The 18,897-nt window shown below is 39.1% G+C and overlaps 1 protein-coding gene across 1 annotated transcript; it reads right to left on the bottom strand.

Moving 5' to 3' along the window:
• Positions 1–2,488: 2,488 nt before the first annotated feature.
• Positions 2,489–18,682, bottom strand: LOC137258523 (nudC domain-containing protein 1-like). Its single transcript, XM_067796226.1, has 9 exons — positions 18,553–18,682; positions 16,776–16,930; positions 15,152–15,340; positions 12,712–12,898; positions 12,031–12,222; positions 10,672–10,882; positions 9,537–9,678; positions 7,932–8,060; positions 2,489–7,169 (listed from the first exon to the last, which is right to left on the bottom strand). Exons 1-9 carry the CDS (start codon positions 18,680–18,682, stop codon positions 6,711–6,713), a joined length of 1,794 nt encoding a protein of 597 aa, XP_067652327.1. The 3' UTR covers positions 2,489–6,710.
• Positions 18,683–18,897: the final 215 nt, after the last annotated feature.

The following is an 18,897-nucleotide window of genomic DNA, read 5'->3' as shown; positions in this document are numbered from 1 at the left end:
CGATTTGCAACACATCGTGTTCTCTAGAGCTCCAGAGCGACGACTCTGACCTTTCATTCTATATTTTCAACTTAAATGTTAACATAGACAGATACACGGACAGTAACAAACAAAAGCTACAGAATTTAAAATGCTATACCACGAATGGAACTGGAAACAGGACCCGTTCGTCTACTCAAAATTACATTCAGTTCTTGACGAAATGATTGCTTTGAATTTTGTGTATTTGGAAATCACAAAACTGAACTCTCACGGGGAGACATACCGTTATATTTACCATTTCGATTACATTTTTACCGAATATTCTTACCTCTACCACATTCACCAGATATTAAGTTAAAATGTTTCCTAAACATATGTTGATCATTTACTTGGAGAGGTTAAGCTGACAAAGATGAAGCATACATCAGATGAAGTTATAGAAAAATCTCAGAATTGATAGATGTACAGAATGTGTTATATCTGACGCATTAGACTAATGCTTAGTATCTGAACATATAGTTATTTGGTCCCAAAATCTTAAAATTATTAGATACACAGAAACATATATGATATGTAAAGTATTAGACTATCGTCTAGTTTCTGAAAACAAAGAGAAAATGATTCAAACAAATGAGTTTTTCAAAGTGAGACGCGAGATTCTTGACTTCCATCATATACGACTTTTGCAACACAAAGACATGATATAGACTAGCGTTCAAAGGACCAAATATATTTCTAGTCTAAAACAAAACTTAACCTAGATATGGTAACTTAAAATAATTTTATTGCAAAAATCAATCATTCAGCAACAGTATTTAATGGATAACAAAAAGAAAAATGACGCAGCTCATGATCTAAGATCACATGTATAACACATTTGGGTGCATTATCTAGTATTCGATCACGGGTGCAGAATCGACTGGGAGCTTTTACAACTTTCTTGGCAGCACGTATTGTTCAATGCCGGGTGTGGCCACGTCTAGCACTCATGCAGGCCCGACTGAACACGTCGTCGAACTGAGTAGCTGAGTCTTACAATTGACTAGGGATCCGACGCCATTCCTATAGCAGAGCAGCTGGCAAAGCGTTCCTCGTCAGTAGCTGATTTTAGAGTTTCCGAATACGACGTTATTCCAAAAGGTGCTCAGTTGGGGACAAATCTTAAAGAGCTGGAACTTGCCTTCTTCACCAAAGTTCACTCTTCGTCAGTTTCGCTGCTTCCAGTGTGGCAGAGTCCTGGTCCATCTCGGTGTTGGCACGTCAGCGTCATACCCTTGAAGGGTCGATCGGCACAGAGACCATGAATGCGGAATGGCCTGGTCACACTCTGTCTGCTGACTGGATGTCCAATACTGTAACAACTGCGCAACAACCGTAAATACCGGTCTTCACGGCGAGAGACCTTCAGTCTATCATTCTTTGGCCTGTCTGCAGTACTGTCAGTCTGTCGTAAACGTGTGACAAGTCTTCCGACCATGGGTTTGAAGTCTCCCGTGGTCCCAGCCACATGCTCTTGCATCTGTTCCATCTGTAACATACCGATTGCCCTCTCCCCTGCTTTGCCGTTAAATGAGGCAAAGTTCCTGCTTGTCAATCGATTAAAATGATGTAAGAGTATAAACCTGGTTAGCTTTTATACGATAATTTGATACGAGTGCACAGTGTCAGTTTTATTCCTGTAAATTCGGAGTTTTTCTTCTACAAAATACGAAGTGCAAGTGCAAATGTTTTCTAGGAATAGACATGCTGTGTTCAAGATATGTGTTTTAACTATTTTCAAACAGACTGATAATTGTTTAGACAATCTACAGTCGTTTTTATTTTGGTGGCGTTTGTTTACTCAAGGAATGTGGCCGACTACTCAGAGGATCAAAACGGGTATCACAGGGATGTCTATAGTTTTAAAATGCACACAAAATACTTCCGAAATTAATATATTTTCTTTAGTCCAACAGTCCCTTTACAACACTGCTTTTGTCTTCAGATGTTTCGCCACTAACAAACCTTCTAGAAATATCAGATCAGCTGACCGTTTGCTCTTGACGGTATCAGAATATGAAATGAAATCATTCTATGCTCGATCTTCGTCTCATGCAGCTGATTCATAATGGACGCCTCTCCCGTTTATCTTCAAGTGCAACTGCTATATGTGTGTTTAATCAAGGTCTAATACATTTCTTCTGACGCTACCACTGTCTTTACTGCTGTCTGTCTTCTGTATATGTGCACGTACATCCCATGTTGTACCTGTGTGAGCATGTCCATCAGTGACTAGCGCTATATAATTATCCTTATTAATATTATCACTAACATTCATTGTGTTCGTAGAGAGTAAGCAATTAAATCTACATGACATTAGTCTGTCTCCCAGACCCTAGAACAAATATAAATATAAATTTGAAGCCAACTCAGGTCTAGAACGACTGACTATGTATATATATCAGTTCCAGACCTGGTATGTTATACCATGCCTGAGTGAGTGAGTGAAGAACATCACATCAACCAGTTTTATCAGTTATTTTATTTCTTTCACATTACATATTTCACTTTTCAAAACAAAAATAAATGAGCAGAAAATCATTAACACCATAAATCGTAAAGGTAATCATAAACATAAACACATAAAAAATTTATTGATGACATCTTCTCTCTGCAAAATAACAATTACGAAGGTGCTTCTCCCATTATACTAATATAACATTCACCCTAATAATATTCTGTTGAAGCGGCCACTCGTACAAAACAACTGGAAGCATTGAAATATTTAGTCAACAATCATTGCATCATGTACGTACCTATTGCTTCCATGATCAATTTCAGTCTGTCTACACTTTTGACATGTTTTTCAGATTATAAATTCAGTATACCACAGCCAATTTGCATAACACACAACAAAATACATGTATATGCATAAATGCCCTACCTCTAAAGATGTTAAAATGAAAAAAATAAGGTTAGAATAACTTCTGACTTCTTAAATATTAATTCATCAAATAAAATGTGTGCAATCACTGGTGCTGCAAATAATGATTAACAACTAGAAACCTACTCTGATGGAGAGACACATAATATACTGAGAAAAAGGAACACACCAAAATTCAAGTGTCCCTTTAATATTTTCCACTTTTCAACATCAGCTTTGAATAGTGCCTTGGGAGAAAATCTGAGAACAAAACTTTCATAAAGTGATGTTCCCCTGTTTGTTTCTCTCAGTATATATACAGGTTACTGTCAAAAACAGTTTATACAGTAAACATGAGCTTAAATCTGTTCCCATTAAACCCAACAACAATTTTACACTAAATATGACTGAAAAATTCAGGGTACAGTTATGTTATTTTGTACTGGCCAGTGTGGCCCATGTCATAACAAAAGTAGCCCTTGAGGCATCTTCAAAGTATAATAAGCCCAGTGCATTGGAAACCCAACTTGAACAACCACTAATAAAACTAATAATCATAAATTCGTATCTGGTCCCTATGTTTGTGGGACCCGAAACAACTGCCCAACATGGCCATGTGTTAAGATGGCCCTGCTTCGCCTGAATTGAACATATATGTAGTAAAGTTAAAGCTGAAACCTCAAATTTGCTCCAGAAAAAAAAGACTTGCAGTGATGAACGATGTTTTATTTGTGGAGAGACGGTTGCTCTTATCATGGTATGGCAAGATCTTCAGTTCAGTCCTTTTCAGTTTAGTATATGCGATATGATCATAATGCAGAAAACTGACCCCAAAAAACAACCTACATTGTAGTATAATAACATGGAAAAAATAACCATAATCTTTGCTTTTTTGATTGAACGAACCTGTCATTTTATGAATAGATAGAAGAAAAGTACGAAAACAAATGTTTTGATGGGATTATGGTATACAGAACCAAAAGCGTAATACCACAGTTCTGCAAATATTGTGGCAAACCATTTCACCCTATAAGAATGAAGATTATATGGATATCAACTTCTTTATATGAGAACACAACGTTTCGGAGTTAATGCTTACTCCTTCATCAGGTGAAGTTCACCCTATGTTTTATGCTGACTGACTGTGCTAGATAAAGAATAGATCACGCCTCATCACACACTAAAGTCATTGAATCCTCATTTTTTCACCTTCAGTATTATATTAAAACAGGTCCTTATCACACAAAGTGTCTCAACTTGCTTTAGTGCCTTGACTAAAAATATGTACATTTGGAAAATATATGTGGATGCAAAGTTAATCGATGATGGTGCATGTTTTGCAAATCCTGCAGTTGCATCATACAGTGTAATGTATTTATGTCCGTTTCATTATGTGACTTTGAATGGACAATGGATTGTCTTGTTACTCCTGCCAAACTCTGAAATTCCACTCCAGTCATGCACAGGTCGAAAACTTTATAATCAGGTAATTCCCTCACCTTAACAAAATGCCTTTTTGGGGCTTGTGTGCACTGTACAAAATAGTTTGATCAATGTGCTAAACAGTCAGACTGTCCAAAAGTTGCCAGCCTACAAAATAATTCACCAGCCTGAAATATGAATGTAGAAACTAAGGAAAAGATGACACAAACAGAAGTGAATAAAATATTGTCATTATGATGCAGATTTCATCATTAAGCTGCTAATATTATGAACATTCTTTTCAGGCCATGATTCTGCATCATTCAAAAGTGTATTTTAACTTAATAAGTCTGACAGAGCAACATATTTACAAAATGATCAGAAGAAAAGTCACTAGTGGAGGTTTACCTGTCTGTGTTTATAGTAGCCACAGGCTGGCAGGCCAGTGGTTGTTTCGTACACTGCTTGTAAATCTCCTCGCCCCCACTACTGCAGCGAAAATATAACAGCATCTAGACCAGACATTCCTATGATCAATATGACAACAGTACCAGTTTTTATCCATAACATTTGTCAATGTTAAACTTCCCACAGTAAGGAGTTAGTAAATCAAGACACAACACCACCATCAATTTTATTTAATCCAAATCCATATATGGAATAAGTTTACAGAAGGAATTCATCAATATTGTTCATCAGCTAACTACTGAAATTTCATAAGATTTTTCCCCATATGATCTGAAAGTATTTTTAATTTTACAAACACACAACCATATTCCAGCTATATGTCCATGATCTCTAAAAATTATGTCTGGATGACAAGACAATCCAGCGATCAATGTACTGTGGGGAAGTGTCCCCAGTCTAAGTAAACCCAGTATTATTCATTACACTGCTATACTGAGTCTAACAAACCCTAGTAGAAGGTCACGTCAGCTAACCTTTGAACGACCTCTGACCATCCTATCAAATACGAGAGGTCCCAACGGATTAACCGATCAGAATTGATACTGTTTAGGGTTTGCCAAGACATATAAAATTCCCCGGTCACTGACACTGAACAAATGAAAATCAGCATACAACATAGAGATTTGATCTGCAAATGTCTCAGGTTTTCTGATGACATGGTTACCATTAGCATATATTTCCTTGACCTGACATTCTGGAATATTCACAAAAACGCTTTTTTCAGCGACTGTCTACTATTGCATCATGCTCCATGTGCATTACTTGGAAGCAATCATATAGAAAATAGCATTCAGAATCCTTCAGGTGCAAACTTTTTCAAGGCAAAAGTTCAAAAAGGTATGTGCGAATGTCAGCTTTCTGACTGGTCCATTGAAAACATTAGTTGATGCAACCTTCTACTAGGGTTTGTCACACTCAGTATGGCAGTGTAATGAATAATACCAAGAATAAGTCTACTTAGAGTGGATGTATCTCCATCCCAAGGGAACAGCAGCATGTCAGAAAGTGTGTCACATGACCACACGAACCAACCGGTGGCCTCAAAAGATAGGTGTACTGGAACCATTCCAATTGGTGCTTTCCATCTGGTAATGATTGCAAGTGGTTGCTCAAGCACAAGTACTACTTTTTCTCCAATTTACAACAACTTCCAGACTTAGAAAAGTCTGATTACACTTTCAACAGTGCTTGGAATGTAGGGTAACAGACTTGGTGGCTAGTCAGAAACACAAATTCTAAATCATGATGGACATCTATCCTCCCTGTTAATATTAAAGGTGTAACATTTGTAAATATTCTCATCGTATTTTTATCTATTTAGCACTATTCCTGGGTATAAAATAAGGTCCATCCGACTGAGACCGGCTAGATTTCTGACAGACTGTCGAAACTTACTGCTAGCCAGTCTGTTTTCTGGTAAAATGTTTACATCCGTGTAGATTCATGACATCATTTATTTTGGGCTGGTAACATCTTGAAGTTACCAACTCTGACATCTGGATGGGTTTTTGGCTCATTTCATACACTGACTATTCACATACAGAAAACACAGTCTGGACTTAATAAACACAACGGACGAATCAATGAATGTAATATGACTCATTTATGACGATTTTTTTGCATTTTCTTATGCAGACATTCACAGCTGATGGCGTATCACCCTGACTACCACAACCGTGACAAAGAATATTGCATATCATAGACATTCTGTGATGTGTGTTAATTTTTAAATATCAGGTGTAAAAAGACCATTTTCATGATATATGACAAATATTTCAAAAGCATTGCATGGATCCATCTTTGTGTGAATATTCTTCTGGGCATTTCAGTCCCTCTTTGTCAGCAGGTCTGTATTTCTGATTCTGCCTCGTATTTACCTGATGGTATCACGCAGCTGACATAATTGTTCATCTCAGACTAACAAACTCATGCCACTCTACTCTTCAGTGTGTAGTCTCACCACAAACAGCGAACTACTCGTCATCACAAATATTCTGTCATTTGTTGCCCGCAGTCCCAAAACATCATCGGTGGTATCTAGGGCAACCACCTGTTGCTTAGCAACTGCATTCACCTGCCGCCCCGTCTTCCTGTTCCTCAAAGGGGAGGCAATCGGCATGTGCTGCCTGTAAATGTACAGATGTCGTGTGCAGTCAGATATCACAGCATATGACATATCTGGGGAGCAGGACGAAAACTTTCGCTGGACCTTAGATGCTTGCACATATCCAAATGCATGGAGCATTCCGACATGATCAAGAATTTGTTTGCCATCTTTTGCAGCATCACCTGGTTGCCATAGTGACCCATCGCAATCATACCTGAGACATACCGCGGGGGTTTTACTGGATTCCAGGCACACATTGAACAGCCACTGATGACTGCTGAGATACACCTGGAAGAAAACAGAGTGAGTGAGTGAGTGAGTGAGTGAGTGAGTGAGTTGGGTTCATGCTGCTTCTAACATTACTCCAGGAATATCGCAGCATGTCGGATTACTGATTGAAGAAAGCCCAGAACTGTACAAAGAATAGAACATCTGCACCCAAGGGCAATAAGATGTGAATGAAGACAACCACTGGCAGTAACATGGTTGATAAGGAGACCCCACACATGGGTGACTGCCTACAACAATATATGAAGCTGGGCTGTTAAGGCAAGCTGAAAAAACTTCATTTATACATTACATTACACTCCAATGTCAAGTGAGCGAGTGAGTGAGTGAGTTTAGTTTCACGCCACACTCAGCAATATTACAGCTATATGGCGGCAGTCTGAAAATAATCGAGTTCGGACAATCCAATCCAGTGATCAACAACATGAGCATCGATCTGCGCAATTGGGAACGATGACATGTGTCAACCAAGTCAGCCAGCCTGACCACCCGATCCCGTTCGTCGCCTCTTACGACAAGCATAGTCACCTTTTAAGGCAAGCATGGGTTGCTGAAGGCCTACTCTACCCCGGGACCTTCACGGGTCTCCAATGTCAAGAGAACAAGAGCAAGTACAAAATGAGATGAATATTTCAACATTGGTAGTTTTTGACTGCACTTGTTAATTTCTGTATTTTGAGATGTCCCACTGCCTGTAAAGTATTCGAAAATTTCAATTTGTATTTCATATAATCATTCATTGCTCAAGTTTGTAATATTCACCTCATTAGAAATCTTGTGAGTTTCCCCATCTATCCGCATGAACCATGTACTGTCCTCAGTGCTGGCATCACAGTCTTCCAGTTCCTGGGTGTTGAATGGCTTCCCATGGGCGTCCTCTGGAGGTGGGTTCTGAAGGTATCAACACAGGCATCATTACTCCAGCACTGCACCACCCTCACTACTCCTGCACCACAACATCCTCACTACTCCAGCACTGCACCACCCTCACTACTCCTGCACCACAACATCCTCACTACTCCAGCACTGCACCACCCTCACTACTCCAGCACCACAACATCCTCACTACTCCAGCACTGCACCACCCTCACTACTCCAGCACCACAACACCCTCACTACTCCTGCACCACAACATCCTCACTACTCCAGCACTGCACCACCCTCACTACTCCAGCACAACATCCTCACTACTCCAGCACTGCACCATCCTCACTACTCCAGCACCACACCATCCTCATTACTCCAGCATGACAACACCCTCACTACTTCAGCACCAAACATCCTCACTACTACTTTACCATAGCATCATCACTACTTCAGCACCACAACATCCTCACTACTCACGCATCAAAATATCCTCACTTCTCCAGCAGCACAACATCCTCACTACTACAGTATCACAACACCCTATGACTCCAGCAGCACAACATCCTCACTACTCCGGTATTGCAACACCTTACGACTCCACCAGCACAACATCCTCACTACTCCAGCATGACAACACCCTATGACTCCACCAGCACAACATCCTCACTACTCCATCATGACAACACCCTATGACTCCACCAGCACAACATCCTCACTACTCCAGCAAGACAACACCCTACGACTCCAGCAGCACAACATCCTCACTACTCCAGTATGACAACACCCTACGACTCCAGCAGCACAACATCCTCACTACTCCAGTATGACGACACCCTACGACCCCAGCAGCACAACATCCTCACTACTCCAGCAAGACAACACCCTACGACTCCAGCAGCACAACATCCTCACTACTCCAGCATGACAACACCCTACAACTCCAGCAGCACAACATCCTCACTACTCCAGTATGACAACATCCTACGACTCCAGCAGCACAACATCCTCACTACTCCAGTATGACGACACCCTACGACTCCAGCAGCACAACATCCTCACTACTCCAGCAAGACAACACCCTATGACTCCAGCAGCACAACATCCTCACTACTCCAGCAAGACAACACCCTACGACTCCAGCAGCACAACATCCTCACTACTCCAGTATGACAACACCCTATGACTCCAGCAGCACAACATCCTCTCTACTCCAGCATCACAACATCACCAACACCAAACCAGTATCACTGCAATGCCATCGCATCGTAACGAGACAGTCGCATATCTTACTATATGGTATAGTGTTGATTCATTCTGCCATGTTTCCCCTCATGGATACAACATATGGTGCCCATATCTAGTTTCTCCAGAACAAGAAATTAGAGGAATATTGCTCAAAGCATCACAAAACCTCTCTAACTTGCTTACTCACTAACAATACTTTCATCACCTCACAGACACATCATGTCTTTAGTTATACAACAATAGTAAGTAAACTACCATCTGTTCTGACGTATATGAGGCCAGTCTGTCGTGTATCTGGTTGATTTGGCCGGGGTCTAAGATCATCTCTCCTCTGTTGTCTCCAATGACTACAGTCGGCCATGCAGTCTGATTCTCTTTGGATAAGGACAGAACCAATCTGAAATAAACACACGAAGCAGTTTATCAAACCATCAACCACTAGGCTGTGCTGATGAAGACATGGATGCTTCAAGGACCTGTTGCTTTCAAACTTGTTGATCTATTTGAGCAAAATAACTGGAAATGCTGATGAAGAACACTGTCAAAAAACACTCCTAACATTAATTGGTGTCAACTGTCTAGAAGGTTTAGAACATTTTTACCAACCCTCGTACACTGCAAGGGAGGTCTGATCAAACTTGCATAGTAGCTATGTTAATGATGGGTTCTCCTGAACCCCATGGCTTACTAGGCACAATCGCTCTCAGGGAGTGGGAGGTACCGAGCCATGTGGTGTTTGGACGCAACCCTTGCACATGCAAGAGGAAGCAACTATGTGAGTCATCTCGCTTACATACGACCAGACCCCATGAACAAGAAACTGAATTGGAAAAGCTCACAAGTTTAACATTCAGTACCAGAAGAAAACCACCTGACTTCCACTACTTAATACAGTAAAGCCGCAACAGTGTACGTGGGTACTTAGGAGCTAGAACGCTTCAAAATCCTCAAAGGAAATCGTGATGGACTCACTACAGTTACCAAGACATCACAATCAAATAACATCATGAAATCTGCTGGTGACGAACAGAATCTTTATGTGTCTTTTGACATAAACATGTTGGCTGGTTTGTTGTTTAACGCCACACACAGGAATATTCCAGCCATATGGCAGCAGTCTGTAAATAATCAAGTCTGGCCCAGTCAATCCAGTGATCAACATCATGAGCATCACTCTACACATTTGGGATACAATGGCATGTGTGAACCAAGTCACCCGATCAAGTTAATCACATCTTACGACAAGCATGGGATGCAGGAGACCAATTCCAAACCAGATTGCCAGTTTTACTTAAGGATGCTATTCAGTGGTAGCTCACTTGGGTCAAAATATGGAAAACATGGAAGTCACTGAAACATGAAACCATACTGACCATCCCTAATTACTCACCTCTGTCCTTCAATGGTCCATGTGCTGGCCTCAACATCCACCTCGTTGTGCAGCGCCCCCTTCAGAAGCACAGTGCTGTTCTTGACCCCGAAATCCACATGGTCTGCACTGAGGGTCAGATAGATGTCAGCCTTGCTGACTGTGGTGGGGACCGTGAACTGGACATGTATGTCCTCATTGTCCTGTGTCCAGGTGTACTCAGGGAGCTTATCTGTCAACAAGTTCAAATTATATGCAAAATCAATTTCTCATTTATGGATCTCAGGACAAAAATCTGTAGATAAGAAAACAGTTGGTCTGGCCTTAAGCAGCTTTATCGGCATGATTACAAGGTTGAAATAAGATTGCAGTATGTCCAAAAGTCATGAAAGCTGGTGACAAAACAGATACTGGGAGAACGAAAATTATACTTAAAATGATTTGTTGTTTAATGCAACACTCATATGATAGGACTTGCTTTAAGTCAGTCATCAATATCCATGGTTTGGTAAATACATTTCAATATGACTAAAGTCATGACCTGTGAAGGTTAAAATAAAGTAGAACACAGCTGGACAAAATACCAACCTTGTGTCCTGGAGCAAGTCAAGTTAAGAAGAGTTACATCCCTTTTCCTCATCGATACTTCTCCTGTTCTTATATCGTATAAACTAATAATATCATATTGGTCATAACTCAGGTAACTGAAGTAAGTCCGAACATTAGTCTGGCATTACAGCCTGAACAGCATGCAGCTGCCATCAAAGTGGAACATACTGCTATTTATGAAATCATTCCTTGATTAATAACCTTAGAGTTATTCCATCATTCCTTACCTTGATTTATTACTTGAAAACCACTTCTTGGTTGAAACAGTGTGAGAAACAGTCTAAAAATATTGCTGGCTAGTAAGCTAGTAGTGAGGGTGCGTTAGCTAGCAATATGAGAAAACTAGCTTGGTAAAATCTTACTATTCATTAAATAAAGAAATGTGACAGATATCTTCTAGGTTTCAGATGTTTCAGTGGCATTAACATACTAAACTGAAATTGCATTGGCTGAAATTTCATGAAATCCCTTTTTCACATTTCCATTGCTTATTACTAAATCCAGTTATAAATTCCAAGGGATTGGAAAAGGCAGGGGCTGTGTGCCATTTTGCACATTAGAATAAAAAACGGCCCATTAAGATTTTGAAGCTTACTATCTATACAAGTGTAGTGGCCTATTCTAAATTAAGAAAATGGCTGATAATCCTGAAAATGGCCCATTGTCAAAGTTCTCTTTACCAATCCCTGAATTCTCTGCATCATATCTAGTTGTGTGTCTCAAAAAAGACTGTTCAAAATTGTCATTAGTAAATTGTTTTGATAATCTTACCATCTCTCCCGACAACTTCCCAGTCTCCCTCTGAATCCGGCTGCACCGGCTTCACAGAATCAGACACCAGCTTGTAACGCTGACTAGCTGAAATCAGGACAGAGTTGCCCCCCTTGTCTAATGCCGTATAGTCATAGGGCTTGCTTCCTTCCAACCGTCTGGTCCTCTCCACACACCAGGTCTTCTTGTCAACTGAATCATAAAAAATGACATTACACTGAAGGCCTCAAAGTTCAATGTATTACAAACTAGCCAGATGGCTTCAAGTACTTTTTTTTACGTAGCCAACACAGGGGTTAAAAAATCCCACCGCCCAATGCCCAAGACCAATCAGTTTTCATTTCAGGCAATCAATTCATGGTATCTTACTTGTCCGAGGGCTGCCTGATAATTTTTGCTTACGGTTTTAAACTGCACATAAACTTGGATTTTGTTCCATATCTGCTCAACATGTAGCTATTCAATTTCACAATGATTATAAGTAGGCTTATCTTTCTTGGCTACTTATCACTTTTCAATAAATAGTCCAGTACCACGCTGATTATGTCATAAAAATCAGGACAAGAGGCTTTGAAACAAAATTTTGAACCCTTGCAACTGTAAAATGGTAGCCACTCATTTATAAAAATGTTAAGTTGATGGATCTGCTTAGCTCCTCACAGAACAAATTACCATGGTTACCTGATGCTATGGTAATCCACTCAATGACTGTGAGGAAAGGAGACATGGAGGATCCAGCCTCGGCCTCCCTCTCCTCCACGTACATGAGGAGACACTCCACGCGGTCTGTCTCATTGTCCGAGTGGTGTACAGAGTCAACAACAATGAACTGCTTCCCATCACCAAGCACCGGTTTGGTGTACAGGCTCTGAAACATTTGACATCACCAGCATTAACTGCATGTTCATGACATCCTCATCATCTATGTGTTTCCCTAACTCTAACCATCTGAGAACCATCATCAATATTCACTGAGGTGCTTAAAGATGTATCTTGTCAGCAATGTGTTTTTCGATGTGTTATTATAAGATTTGACATGACTCAAGGTAAGATTTGACATGATCAGAAGCATCCTGGGTACTCTGGGTAGTGCTGGAGAGATTGAAAAACTGCTTAGTCAATAGATATTTCTTGTATCAATGATTATCAACTGTCTCAAGACACAACTGATAGTCATAACAAGTGTCATCAGAAGACAACACATCGCCCCGGCCCCAACATATTTGAAAGGGCAAATCATCTGACAGTTACTTATAGTGTTTTTAGACCAAGTCTGAATTGTTTCCATGGAATTCATGAAAAATATAAATGCCATATATCTGTAATCAGAAAAAAATCACCATTTCAAGATCTGTCTCGTATATCTGCCAAGATCTTTTGAAAGATATGAAATGGTTTTCGAATTGCGCTCCAGAAACGAAGTCAGCAACGTGTTCGTGGAACCGAGAAAATAATACATCATAAAAGCCTGTAATTGTAAATAGCAAAAGGCACCACTTTGGGGTCTGCCACACATATCTACCACGTTTTACTGACAGATATTAAGGAGTTTTTGAGTTCTGCTCCGGAAACAAAACACACCTCTCACTTTTGAGACAAAGTCTGAATTGTTTCCATGGAAACCGAGAAACTAAGAATTCACAAAAACCTGTAACTAGCAAAAGGCACCATTGCAGCTTCTGACTGGCATATCTACCAAGTTTTGCATTTTTTGCATAAAAATATTGACCAGCTTTTGAGTTCTGCTCCAGAAACGAAACACACCTCTCACTTTTGAGACAAAGTCTGAATCGTTTCCAAAGAAACCAAGAATCTAAGAAATCCCAAAAACCTGTAACTAGCAAAAGGCACCATTGCAGCTTCTCATTGGTATATCTACCAAGTTCTGCAGACAAATATTGAACGGTTGAGTTCTGCTCCAGAAACAAAGCACATCCCTTCATTTTGAGACTATGTCCAAAACATTTCCATGGAAACCGAGAAACTAAGAAATCCCAAAAACCTGTAACTAACAAAAGGCACCATTGCAGCTTCTGACTGGTATATCTACCAAGTTTTGCATTTTTTGCATAAAAATATTGACCAGCTTTTGAGTTCTGCTCCAGAAACGAAACACACCTCTCACATTTGAGACAAAGTCTGAATCGTTTCCACAGAAACCGAGAATCTAAGACATCCCAAAAACCTGTAACTAGGAAAAGGCACCATTGCAGCTTCTCATTGGTATATCTACCAAGTTCTGCAGACAAATATTGAACGGTTGAGTTCTGCTCCGGAAACGAAGCACATCCCTTCATTTTGAGACTATGTCCGAAACATTTCCATGGAAACTGAGAAAATAATAAATCACAAAAACCTGTAAATACCAAAAGGCACCACTTTGGGGTCTGAAACACATATCTACCAAGTTTTGCAGAAAAATATTGCATGGTTTTTGAGTTATGTTCTGGAAACGAAGCTCGCCCCACCACTAGACTAACACCAAAATGTTCAATGGAAAAATAAAAAAAAATAAAAATGCCAAAACTCTGTAAATAGCAAAAGGCACAACTGTAGGTTGAGATCATTATATGTATCAAGTTTGGTCTAAAAATATTGAACAGTTTCTGAGTTATGCTCCAGAAACAAAATGATTATGGACGGACAGACGGACGAGGCGTCGACTATATCCCCCTGCTTTACATGCCGGTACCTTGATTACAAGTAACAATTCTCATTCTACCTATTGTGAGCCATAACTATCACCAACACTACGTAATCATTCTAACACTGAAAGGGGTTGGATCTATGTGAGTATATTAGTTTCATTAAGTTTCTTTCTCTACAGTTACATCACTTACCATAACTAGTTGAAAAAGCTGTCACAGTGGGAAAGTGAGAGGATTATGCTTAAAACGGATTATTGTTTCAAGCCACACTCTGCAGTACGATAGGACTCTTGCTTTAAGTCAATCATCAGTATTTAACTGTTGGTAAATAACTGTTTGTGTTGAATAACAGTGATGTTCATCACATTGATTAATGACTGCAAAATGTGAACCAAACATTGAAAAAGTGTCATGGAATCTTCACTGTAAAGAGTGACCATTCATTGGAAGACAGAGCATTGCTAACAACTCACTTTCCATTGTTTTGGTGCCCCCTTTCTGTCGCCAGTGTCTAAAAGATACAAATTTCCTGCTCCATCAGACAACACTGCCAGCTGTTCTGTAGGGAAGGTCAGCGTCACATTAAAACGTCCATGTTGCAGCCTCAAATTCGCGGACTCCAGGATAACAAATAATGAATCACTGATGTCGACACGGTTTCCCTAAAATGAATAAACTTGATCAACTATGACCATAGTTAAAATTTGTCAAAACTTGGGCATTTGTATATTTTCAAAATACAAAACATTCAACAAGTTTAACCTAAGAAATATTCCATAAAACCTCAAAACAAAAATAATTAACTGGAAAGGCAATGCCATTGATTGGCAAACAGTGGATCAGTAAGTGAGATTAGATTTACGGCACTTTTAGCAATATTCCAGCAATATCATCATGGAAGGACACCAAAAGTGGACTTTACTGATACACATCCCATAATCTTTTATTCAATGCTTTCAGGTCACAGTTCTATAGTACAATATATAGCAGTAGTGTATAGAAGAATTTTACACACATATAAAGCATTGTTTGATATTATGTTTTATAGAACTGTGCTGTTCAGATGATGCTCGGTGGCAAATCTCCTTTTCTGCATTTGTATACAAACACAGCAATATTCTGAATCATATCATGGTTATTGCATTTAATAGGAAGTAAAATTTATCCTTGGATGGATGGACATAATAAAATTCTTTAAGGTACTTTCTATGTAGTATCATATCATGGACATATAAGCAAAATATGATATTCGCTTTCTAAGACATTAGTACTATTGCATGATTTATATAACCTGACTTCTCTTTTTACACATGAAAGACACTGTACCGATGTGGGAGTTCAAACGTATGAAGCAAATGTTTTAACCATTTGACTAACCAATCATCATAGCAAGCAATATATGAATTGGTGTAACTGAGGAGTGTTTAGCGAGCATGGCAGTCTTCCAGATAACAATGAAATACACACTTATGCAGCAGCAAGATGATAATTAACACTAGCATTCAACAGGAAAATCAGCAAAATAGTGTATTGATATTTCCATGTGCCTTCTGTTGTGTTAATAAGGTGTCAAGCATGATAACTGAGAAAAGAATTTCACAACATATTAAAATGTTTCGAACATGTTTATAAATCTAGTGTGACTACATTGATATATTTACAAGATTCAAGCCATGAAAATCAATCAGTAACTCCTGAATCCTTAAACTTAATTAAAGAAAAACATATCAGCTGCTTATATCACAGTACTAAAGGCAGTGGTTAATATGTTCAAATATCTTTTTACATCTCTCATACACTATCAGTTTAAGAAATGCATCCAGAGTATAGAACATCTTTACAGAATTTCCTTGAGATGTCAGGTGAAAAATAAACAAAATGACAATGAAATGGAAGTGCTAAAAAGAACAAAATGGTTAGCAGGGCAGGGAGTGAAAGCTGTATCAGCATGCTTGCCATCAGACATGTTAAACTCTTAGAGAAAAGCTGGTCTCGACGGATCCAAGAATCATGATCATGCATCTGAATTCATGATCAAATATATGTTTGAGCAGAAGAAGGATACCATAGCAACAACAGTATAAATGATATACTTACATCAGTTCCAAATGCTCTGTGAATGGCCCAGTCACTATCAACGAAGTACACTGACACAGGCTGCCACGGATCAGAGATCAAATGGTTGTGTACAGACAGCAGCTTTGCATGATGGTATGAGAACTGCTCATCTGTCAACTTACTGACATCAATGCCTGAAAATACAAGGGTTTTGAAACATTACCTATTTCATGCAAAGATTAACATAATTAACATGTGAGATTTGAGAGGCTAAAAATAGCAATGTTAAAACAATAAGCATGATCACCAATCACCATAATTGCTATGATCACTGGATGAACAGACATACATGACATATAGAACAGCTGCCATGATCATGATCATATAATCATCATAACAACTCTTAGTCTTAAGATAAATATCATGAATAAATCCTCTGGTACCTGTGTTAAGTTACTCTTGCTATACTTAAAGGTCACATACCTTTCGGTATTCACTTACTGAAACAAATCATGAAAAATGCCAGTTCAACCAATAAACATGATAAAGTTGAAAAAAAAAGCCACCGAAATTGGAGTTCAAACAATTCTCTAAATTTCCCCCAGCGCTGGAGGTAAAAGTGGTTTCAACAGCTGTGCTGCGCTGCACACATAATGCATGCGCAGTGAATAGGTTGGCGGAGCTTGAAACAGTATGCATGCCTGGAGTATGAGGTCGTGAGCAGTAGTCTAATCTTGGCTGTGTATGCAAACAAGTAAATAATCTACTCGTTACATATAAAACTTGTTGACTGTGGTAAGCAGCCTCTGCCACAGAGAAAGCTCAATGTCTGGTTTATTGACACACACATGTCTGCCTACCTGTCTGCTAAAAACAATATGCAATACACAGCTTCAATAATTTACCACATGCAAACACCTATCAGGCTGTATGCCATAAACAAAATAAATTGATTTATGACACGTGCACCCGAGTCCTGTCTCTGCTACATGATGTAATTAGGCATTTGAGATACTTGTACACATGACATGTTTTTATGTCTGTGGGTTGCAAACAAACTACATCCAATTTTCTCGGATGATTGGATCTGAAGGAAACTGGCACAAACTCTTGTCAGTTTCAATGGTTACTTGGATGAATGACAGTTTGCAGCCATGCAGTAGTTCAACATTTCTACTGAAATGATCTTTGATTAGATCGAGAACATGTATTTACAAAACCCAACATCTCTAGATACATTTTTTATGGATAACAACTTCTTCTAGTGAATATGATTTTGTTTGACAATGGTATATGAATCCATACTGAAACGACGCATCAAGTACATTAAAATAAGTTATCCATAAACAATCTTACATTCTTGTGACTCGCCATACTTCAAAAATGCCAATCAAACAGATCATCTTTCTGTACACACAATGAGCCCTCAGCGTATCAGCAAATGAAAGAAAGGAAAAAGAAAACTTACCATAGCCAAGTTGCTTTACAATTACAGGCAGTGCATCAAATGACAACTTGTATCCATCAAAATATGGATTGATCAAAATCTTCTTAAAAGGCAACATATAAGACTCCACACACGCCATGATGGTAACTATTCGCGAGAGGTATCAACAAATGTTGAGGTACTGCAATCAACCTGTATATGAGTAAGCCACCCACTTCCAGATACCGACAGATCACACGTTCGTCATTTCGAACACGTGTCCAAAATTACATGTCAGTTGTCACTTAAAGTACAGAAATGTTGGCGTCATTCTCATAGTTAGCAACTGCTACCAAAATAATTTTTTTCGATTTGAAAAAGTTCCTTTACCTTTATTTAATGTCTTTGTGTAAACTGGTAAATGATCCAGGGAAAGTTTATATCCGTCAAAATGTGGGTTTACCAGTTCTCTTTGGATTCGCAAATCTCCCTGCACCGCCATGTTGTTACTGATTAACATAAAATGGGAAATTGTTTTACAACGAGCAAAGAAATAAATTACACACTTTCAAAAGCTTCAAAAAGAAATAGGATTCCTGAAATTATAACAGAACATTTTAGGGCATCCTTTACGTCTAGTATCATATACATATGGCCTTTATAACATCAAGATATGTATATTCGTCATGATTAACTTTTCACAGTTCGTATCAGGAGATTATAGTTTTTGTAACA

Source organism: Haliotis asinina, chromosome 12, assembly GCF_037392515.1.
Source record: "Haliotis asinina isolate JCU_RB_2024 chromosome 12, JCU_Hal_asi_v2, whole genome shotgun sequence".
Taxonomy (NCBI): Eukaryota; Metazoa; Mollusca; class Gastropoda; order Lepetellida; family Haliotidae; genus Haliotis; species Haliotis asinina.
The sequence above is the reverse complement of the archived record's forward strand: the minus strand, read 5'-3'. Positions and strand labels throughout refer to the sequence as shown.